At 46.7% G+C, this 10000-nt stretch overlaps 1 protein-coding gene across 1 annotated transcript in view; it reads left to right on the top strand.

Annotated features, from left to right (window-relative positions):
• The window catches only part of itga3a (integrin, alpha 3a), a 104691-nt gene that overhangs the window by 88496 nt on the left and 6195 nt on the right, over positions 1–10000 (top strand). Inside the window, exons 21-24 of the mRNA XM_063190157.1 lie at positions 1658–1834; positions 2698–2871; positions 5686–5796; positions 8581–8679. Coding sequence (XP_063046227.1) covers positions 1658–1834; positions 2698–2871; positions 5686–5796; positions 8581–8679 — 561 coding nt within the window. The remainder of the gene's footprint in view (positions 1–1657; positions 1835–2697; positions 2872–5685; positions 5797–8580; positions 8680–10000) is intronic.

Raw genomic sequence — 10000 nt, 5'->3', positions numbered from 1 at the left:
GCACAAATGGCTGGTGGAGAGAAAATAGGCCGTTCTGATTGGTTTATTGCAGGTTTCACCCCTGAAATGTCCCGATGATGGCGATCATCATCAGCATCATTTTCCATGTCCTCTCATAGTGGTAAACCATCACTAGTGGGTGTTGGGCACACACTCAAAATACTGCACAGTTGCACCATCAGGCAAAGCCATTGTAGTTGAACCACACACACACACACACACACACACACACACACGTACATACGCATGCATGCACGCACGCACCACGCACGCATGCATGCACACACACACAGGCACACACAGAGACACAGACACACACACAGACACACGCATGCACGCGCACGCACACACACACACACACACACACACACACACACACACACATACATACACACACACACACACACACACGTACATACGCATGCATGCACGCACGCACCACGCACGCATGCATGCACACACACACAGGCACACACAGAGACACAGACACACACACAGACACACGCATGCACGCGCACGCACGCACACACACACACACACACACACACACACACACACACACACACACACACACACACACACACACACACACACACACACACACACACACACACACACACAAACCATTTGTTTTGATCGAGCAAATTGAGATCTTAGTCTTAGTGCAGTGCACAGTATAATAATATACTAGTAATAACAAAAGAAATCCAAGCAAATATAAAGTAACCCTGCACTTCATATTCAGCAAGATTTTTGCTAAGAGAACATGCCAGACGGTATGGTAGGGCTGTACTGAGGAGAAATAGAACCCGGGCACTTTTGGCTTAAAGGGGCCCCTCCTAATTAGCGTGGCAGAACTGACTCACCGGTGGGCCCCGCATCCTCGTGGGCCCCTATTTTCAGAAATGTAAATAAACTCAAAAAAACTTTTTTGAAAAACATTTCTGAAAATAGGGGCCCATGACGGTGCAGGGCCCACCAGGAAATGCCCACTATGCCAGATGGCCAGTCCAGACCTGTCAGGACGCTGCATTGCATTGCACTGCACTGCACCACTTTCCTGGTGAACCAGTAGCCTGTAAGTAACAGGCTACTGGCACACTGCCCTTTCACGCCTCTCCGCAGGCGGGGTTTAGTCAAAAGATGCTTGCACGCGGTTGGAGCAACCTCATATGAATGACATGACACTTCGACCACTCACGTTGAAGCTTTGTGACGTAGGACGTGTCGTCACGTAAGCGCTGCCAGGTCGGGAACCAAAACAGAACAACATCCTTTAGAAAATCAACTTGAGGTATTTTGGATAACACCGCTGAAATTACTGCTTCCATCCCGACGCATGATAACTCCTCGCACGCCGCCATTACTGTTGTGATTCAGGGAGGGGGCGGGCACAGCCGAACTACCCTGGGGGAGGGAGTTGCGTTCGATAAACGTCATACCCACTGAAATCCCTCCCTACGATCCTGATTCGTCGTGCTGCCCCGTTTATTTTGTAAACGGAGGAGGAGAGCGAATCACAGGTGTACCAGAAGGTTTGTGTAGCCCATTCTGGTTCACCAGGAAACTGCACCACCTGGGCTGCCTTGAAATGAATTGATGCTATCCTTCCTTCCTCTTTACTCCCCTGCTATGCCTCCCCTTCTTCACTCCGCAGGTGAAGTTGGTGGGGAGACCGCTGGGGAGTCTGGGCACTCTCCAGGTCGCCTTTGATTGGCCCTTTGAGGTGTCTAATGGGAAATGGCTGCTGTACCTGACCAAAATCTCAACCGTGGGCACCTCCGGCCCCTGCGTTCCCCCAGAGAAGGCCGTGGTCAATCCCCTGAGGCTCCAGGTGAGTGAGTACGCAGGCTGGAAAGGCTGACTTGTGGAATAGAGATTTGGGTAGCACTTTCTATGAAGCCCATATCTATAGCGCACTAGGAACACATTTATAACAAATTGTAATATGCATTACAATTACTTACAACATAATCAGGTAGCCTGTAGTTTATAGCCAGTCAATGAGCACTCATAACACCCTTGGATTTATATAAAGCACTGTAAGCTAGATTTCTGGTTATTCATAACTGTTAATATAACGTGTCAGTTAATATAAAGTGGCATTATGAGTGTAGTCATAAATATATGTTGTAAGTAATTATAATGCACATTATAGTTTGTTATACATGTGCTGATAATGAGATATGGGCTTCATATAAAGTGTTACCGATTCTTGCTATCTTCTTCTCTTTTTCGCAGCGCCTACTGTATGTGTCCATATGACATGGACATTTTTCCTGTTCAAACACGGCGACAAACACCCAACAGCTTTTTCAACATCTCAAATTTTCAACACAATGTCAACACTTACAAAGGGCCATTATGGCTCTACCATAGTGCTACATTTACACTGATACATAGCAAAGAGTATGTGTATGAATAAGTCAACGTCTGAGGACTGCAAGACTACATGAATAAAAAATGATCTGTCCATGCTAGTGTACATATGCTAACCTTGCCTGTCACAGTAGCTTAGCTGGCAACATTTTCAATAAGCATCAGAGTAAGGAAATGGCTAGTGGACGCATCGGAACCACATCATTATAATGACTGACATCGGAAATAATCATTGTCCCCACACACACACACTTTCCCTCTGTGGCTGCCCCCCTTGTTTTATTTATCTAAACTTACGTCTTGTATTATATTGTTTAGCTGACGGACGAGCTGAGTCGTCGGCGGAGGCGCGAACTGACCTCCCTGGAGGGTGGAGAAGGGCAGGAGGCGTACGGGGAGGAGGAGGGGGAGGGGGAGAGCCTCCAGGCAGACCAAGCCCTCTCCCAGGCCCCTATGAAGGCCATCAGGACCCGCAAGAAGCTCATCAGTCTGGTAAGGGGATAGAGAGAGAGAGCCCCACCGGAGAAATATCAGCCCTAGCTCTAGGCCAGTGGTTCTCAAAGTGAGGTCCGGGGACCACTGGTGGTCCGCGACAACGCTCAGGTGGTCCGCGAGGGGTTTTGTACTTTTCCAAGACGAGCTAGCAGTAGGCTATATTTGTAACAGAATTACAAAGCTAAACATAACTGAAGTATTATTTTCACCACTTGTAAATCTGAATAAAAATTGAGTGATCTGCATCGAAATTAGCAGTGTCAAATAAGCACCCCCAACTGTCAATTCAGTTGACTGGTGGTCCCTGAACATTTTTAGGGGGGGCAAAGTGGTCCTCAGTCTGAAAAAGTTTGGGAACCACTGCTCTAGGCTTATTCAATTTCACAACGCTGCGAGGGAGGGAGGGAGGGAGGGAGGCACTTGACTTGCTCCGCCACCCACCCGCCGCCTGCATTACATCGCCCCCATATCGAGATCGCAGTGGACGCACCAGTACCCTGACATGACAGGCTGCTGCAGACATCTTATAGATATACAGCCTGTGTGTATAGTACGTGTGTGTACAGTGCGTGTGTGCATGCGTGTGTGCATGAGTGCAACGCATGTGTGTGTGTGTGTGTGTGTGTGTGTGTGTGTGTGTGTGTGTGTGTGTGTGTGTGTGTGTGTGTGTGTGTGTGTGTGTGTGTGTGTGTGTGTGTGTGTGTGTGTGTGTGTGTGTGTGTGTGTGTGTGTGCTACACACTGGCTGTTGACGTGTTATAGATATACAGTGTGTGTGTGTGTGTGTGTGTGTGTGTGTGTGTGTGTGTGTGTGTGTGTGTGTGTGTGTGTGTGTGTGTGTGTGTGTGTGTGTGCGCGTGCGTGCGTGCGTGTGTGTATGATTAGGCTGTGGGGCTGTGTGCTGTGATTGTGTGCCTCCTCTCCTCTCTCCTCGGCAACCCCTTGTCTCATCTCCAGACCAAAGGATTGGGAAAGAGGCAGAGAGAGAGAGTGGGATAAAGAGGAAAAAGAAGAAGGGTGAGGGAGGAGAGAGAGAGAGAGGCCAAGAGAGAAGAGAGAAGAGAATGTAAGAGAGAGAGAGAGAGAGAGAGAGAGAGAGAGAGAGAGAGAGAGAGAGAGAGAGAGAGAGAGAGAGAGAGAGAGAGAGAGAGAGAGAGAGAGAGAGAGAGAGAAAACTAGGGAAGACGGTGAAGAGGAGAAGGAGAGAGCGAGGTAGAGAGAGAGAGAGAGAGTGCACGGGAGAGAGAGAGAAAAATAATGTGGGAGGAAGGTACGTAAAGAGAAGGGGAGAGCGAGAAAGAGAGAGAGAGAGCAGAAAGAGAGCAAGAAGAGAGAGTGCGAGAGAGCGAGAGTGAAAGCAACGAGAGAGAAAAGTGGAAGAGCAAAGCAAAAGAGGGTGGAGGAGGAGAAGAGTGGGCAGTGACAAGACATAGAACCCTCATTACAGTGGAGCCGCGCTAGAAGTGCATTTCACAGAAAAAAGCCCTTAGGTTGTGCTACTACGAGGCAGACAAAAAAATAGAGACCATACCACATCAAGGTGATGAGTATGGATCATCCTGACCTTACGCCTTAAGTGCCACATGAGACAAGCAGCAAGGCTAAGCATTTCTCTGTAATTGGATGTCTGATTGATACCGTATTAGAAAGGTCAGCACACCCTGGCAATATCTGTTAAAGCCTTGTATGTGTTTCCTGTTGACGTGTCAGTGTGTGGTTTTTTTTCCTGTTTGTACTACAAGCACCGTATACTTTTGAGTTATTTACATATAGTGTTGTTTACATGCGCTAATTTGTCATATGACCTCCAAGAGGCGAACGATACAAAAGCGGCAGAAAGTCAGAGGATGAAAAGTGTTGGGAACAGAGTGGATATGAGAGCAGTGATAAGGGATATCGGATAAGGGCTAAGGGCATAAGATAGATGATGGGCCGGCAAACAGGAGCTGTCAGACCTTAGCAGATATATCTGGAAGCGATCTTACAGTCAACAACCTGCCGCCGTATGGACAACAAAACAACACAGCGACAAAATATGTATACTGTATGTAACGGGGAGTATTGATTAGCTGATGACAGCTGTTGTTAATTCTTTATTGCGATACTTGCATGACTGTACATAGACGTTTTGAGCTATATGACCAGTAGAAGGGAAAGGTATTGGTTGCATTGTGGCCCCACCATTTTCAAAAACACACCGGTGTATAAATGACGTATAATTTAATATAATGAGCCTTGTCAAGTGACTCATAGTTATTAAATTGGCTTATTATGTGGGAAAAGCACTTTTAGTTCAAGTGTCATTACATTACAATAACACTGTTGTCTAAATGCCACTTCAATTCAAAACCTGTGAAGGCTGTGTAAATTGTATCAATGTGTAGAGACACACACAGGATCACCGGAAAATACAAGTCTAAAACCATGGATGGATGGATGGACGGATGGACGGATGGATGGATGGATGGATGGATGGATGGATGGATGGATGGATGGATGGATGGATGGATGGATGGATGGATGGATGGATGGATGGATGGATGGATGGATCTTCCAAATCTGGTGCTTGATCTGCTTGATCTTTGTTTTAACATATGCTCCCTTGCTCCCTGTACTCCATAGATCTTTATACGATACTCATCTGGCTAGTTTCTTGATCAGTTGCTTTTCAGTTGCATGACCTCTAATCCCTCTTTTAGGATGGTCCTCGCAAAATCAGCACATCTGAAAAAATAAACACTCATAGAAACTATCTCTCTAAATACTGTACCTACTGGTACACATTCTAACGCCCTCTACTTTCCCTTTGCAGAGCTGCGACAGGGGAGCCAAGTGCCGCACCTTCACCTGCCCCCTGAGAGACATGAACACCAGCGCCACGGTTACCGTCTACGCCCGCCTGTGGAACAGCACCATGCTGGAGGTGAGAACAGATGGGGAAAAAAGAGAAGAAATATTTGCAGACCGCAAAAGCTCCCTTGTCGTGATTTAATGTGAAAAACGTTTCGACCAGCAAGGTCTCACACCTGATGAAGACCTTGCTGGTCGAAACGTTGTGCCATTTTTTCGGCCTTGCCGTGCCGTGCCGTGCCGTGCCGTGCCGTGCCGTGCCGTGCCATGCCGTGCCGTGCCGTGCCGTGTCGTGTCGAGCTGAGTGGTACTGTCAATCCACCAGGGATGGAGATAAGCACCTGTCCACCTGCCAATGACTGGTGAATTTGGCCTTTGGCAGGTGAAATATGTCAACCCACCAGTCACCTTGACGGGTGATTTTTTTTTTTATAGGCGCCCAGGTTAATTATACGCAGGATCCAACATCAAAGGTTTAAGCTAATTGGTTGTGAGTTATTGGCATCACAATAACTGAATTTATGACCTCTGAAACAAAAGTATTGATCAGAAAATGATCTGACTTGGCATTACAATGTTTGGAACTGTTGAATATGAACTGGTAAAAATGGTGACTGGTAAAAATTGTAAGTGACTGGTAGATTTTAGAATCTACCTGCCACAGTGACTGGTGGGGGATTTTTTTTAAGTTCCACCCCTGCAATCCACCCTGGTTAGGTTTCCATTCCAAACCGCGTTGCCTGCAAGAGGGTGGCAACAATACATGTGGGCAGTGCCAGCACCGCCTAAGGCACCAGCCGTCATAATCATAATCTTCGAGCTGCATGAGGAAAGTAAACAAACTGGTAGAATATAGAGATGTTGGTGGTGCTACTTTTCGCTCTGAGGCTCCTACTTACCAATCAGTGAGCAGACTTGTCAACAGTACTGCTCAGCTCGCTTCAGCCGGACGGCTGGTTTTCTCGCTGAGTCGAGCTGTGTTGTGCCCAATCGAAAAGCAACAAGTGTTGGACGTGTCATGCTGTGTTGAGCTATACCAGGTAGAAAACGGGAAGTGGAAAAGAGCCTACAGATCCCTATAGTTCTAGGCATCAGCTTCCTGTTCGTTAAAGACTAACACATGACCACCACATAACTACCAAAGATGAAGTAGAAAGGAATTACATTCACCTTTATTGCCATCTCTGTGTAGCCTGGGAACTCTCATCCTGCCTTTAGTTCTACACAATCGTTTTGATCTGAAATATATATATATATATATAAGATATCTCACTTGTGATTAGGTCTGGTGTTAACCAGGCAAATCTCTGTGTTCTGTACCCTCTTCATGGAAGTACAGTGAAACCATGGTAATAGCGATCCATGTGTCAAAGTCTCCATGAGCCATCTTTGCTGTGTAAAAAAAGGAACATTAAGGTCAATGGGAGCTCTTAGTGCCATGCTGGAGGTGAGAGGAGCGGGAAACCGACAGCCCTCAACCAGCACAGAGACTGACAAGTGGAGCCAGGGCTGGACTGAGGGAGAAGTAGGGCCAGGGCACTTTTTTGCTTAAAGGGGCCCCTCATAATTAGCGGCACAGAACTGACTCACCAGTGGGCCTCGCACCCTCGTGGGCTCCTATTTTCAGAAATGTAAAAAAATAAATATATATATTTTTTGCATTTCTGAAAATAGGGGCCCACAAGGTTGTGGGGGGGGGGGGGCACTGGGAAATGCCTGCTTTATTCCAGATGGCCAGTCCAGTCCTAAGTGGAGCACACGGCACACATTGACAGCATGTGTCTTATCTCATGCACCAACGATGTTCTTTTTCTGACAACACGCTTCATATCTCATACCAGTCTGAGGAGTGCAAGCAATCTGATTCTGTTACAGCGCCAGGGGCGGGGTTTTTTTTTTTTTAATCATGAGATGTTTGGATATACTTGTAGTCGTCTTGCGTTACTGGTATGGTTAAATGACTTCTTATTTGAAAATGGTTGACAGTCTAATAAAACCAGCCGTATTGCTGTGGAATATCAAAAAGCTGAGAGAGGGGAGAGAGAGGGAGCAAGAGAGATAGAGAGAAAATTATGGAGACAGAGAATGTGTCTGTGTGTGTGTGTGTGTATGTGTGTGTGCGTGCCTGAGTGCGTGCTTGATAACAGAACATGCCAAACTGATTTTTTCATGGCCCTGTTCGAATGACAGTGTGTGTGTGTGTTTGTGTGTGTGTGTGTGTGTGTGTGTGTGTGTGTGTGTGTGTGTGTGTGTGTGTGTGTGTGTGTGTGTGTGTGCGTGTGTGTGTGAGTGCGTGCGTGCGTGCGTGCGTGCGTGCGTGCGTGCGTGCGTGCGTGCGTGTATGCGTGCTTGATGAGAGAACATGCTAAACATTTTTTTCACGGCCCTGATTGACTGACACAAGGTGTGTGTGTGTGTGTGCGTGCGTGCGTGTATGCATGTGTGCACGTGTGTGTATTTGTATGTGTGTGCGTGCGTGCATATGTGTGTGAGAGACAACATGCTAAACAGATTTTTTCAAAGCCTTTTTCGACTGCGGTGTGTGTATGTGTGTGTCTGCGTGTGTGTTTGTTTGTGTCTGTGCGTACGTGCATACAGGTGCGCGCGCGTGTGTGTGTGTGTGCGTGTGTGCGTGTGTGTGCAGGTGCCTATTTTGTGTGTGTGTGTGTGAGATTGGTGCTTCAGTCTTGATGAATTACGCCGGCAGGTACGGTAGGCTGTGGCGTGCTGCTGCTGCCGCCGCCGCCGACGACAGGAGCTGTGTGAGAAATAAAAAATAAAAAATAAAAATCTCTTCGGGGGGTTTTTACAGAGATTGCTCAATCAAATTGCGCTTTCACAATCTGCTTGCTCTCAGGATTACACTGATGCGTATCGAGTGAAAGTGACGAGCCAAGCCACCCTCAGCCTGCAGACAAGCAAAGCCACCGTCATCATGAAGCCGGAGACACAAGCGGTAATTACACATGGCACCCTCCCTGTTTAATATATATATATATATATACACTGTATACAATATATATACGTATGGCCTCCTCCCTCTGTCTCGGCTACCTCCTCTGCTCTCTCCTCCTCTACTTGTTTCTCTCAGTCATTCACTCAAATACATACAAAATATATACGTATATATACAGTATACAGTACATGTACACACACACACACACACACACACACACACACACACACACACACACACACACACACACACACACACACACACACACACATATATATATGTATATCCCTCTGTCTTGTTCTCTATCAATTTGTTTCTCATTTTATTTCTCTCTCTACCCTGACCCCCACTCCCCCCCCCCACCCCCCATCGTGTCATTCACTCAAAATGCTCCCCCCTCTCTCGTGTTCTGTATCAATTTGTTTCTCATTTTCTCGCTCTCTCTCCCTCTGTCTACTTCCTCCACTCCACTCTCTCTCTCTCCTTTTCTCGATATGTGTTTGGCTGTTTTTGTTGCTCTAACAGAGACCCTTGGAGGCAATTGATTGGTGAATTACGTTGACAGTAAGTCGACAGGACAAAAAGAGGGAGCGGGAGGGAGGGAGACCAGAGAGGCACTTTGTAATGTTCAGACGCTGCGCGGGGCCACGCCATTAAAAAACGCCTTCCGAGAATCCATGTTTCATATTCAGTGAGACAGACGTGACAACTTTCAATATTAATGTGGAAACATTTTTGGTCATTTGGGTGTCTTAACAAAAGCGAGCTGTTGCATTGTGGTGCCGGGTATATTTTTTTCTGTTTGGCGTGCACACAACATTTACAGAGCAATACAGAGGAAAGCACTTCAGTGTATCCAGCACAGTTGGTTTAGGGGACTCTCATAAACCTGAAACCTGGAGATTCAGAATTGATTCTGGCCTCAGGATATTTTTCCCACACTTCTCTTTCTCTCCCTCTCCCTCTCCCTCTCTCTCTCTCTCTCTCTCTCTCTCTCTCTCTCTCTCTCTCTCTCTCTCTCTCTCTCTCTCTCAGTGTTATTTTCTACAGATAACGACGCACATAAACAAGAATACACATGCGCTCTCTCTCTCTCTTTCTCTCTCTCTTATTCTCTGTCACTCTGTCTTTCACTACCCCATCATATCTACTTTCCAATAACAACGTCCCAAAATTCTCCAAATACCTTGTAAATACCAGTAAATATAACAGTACCTTACCTCAGTGTCCATTGGTCTAAAACAAAAAGAGACACATTCAGTTTATCCACATGATCTATGACCTGTGGGACGTACAACTGACATGAGGACCCATAGCAGTT

This window comes from Engraulis encrasicolus, chromosome 2, assembly GCF_034702125.1.
Source record: "Engraulis encrasicolus isolate BLACKSEA-1 chromosome 2, IST_EnEncr_1.0, whole genome shotgun sequence".
Taxonomy (NCBI): domain Eukaryota; kingdom Metazoa; phylum Chordata; class Actinopteri; order Clupeiformes; family Engraulidae; genus Engraulis; species Engraulis encrasicolus.
This window is presented reverse-complemented; position numbering and strand designations above follow the sequence as displayed.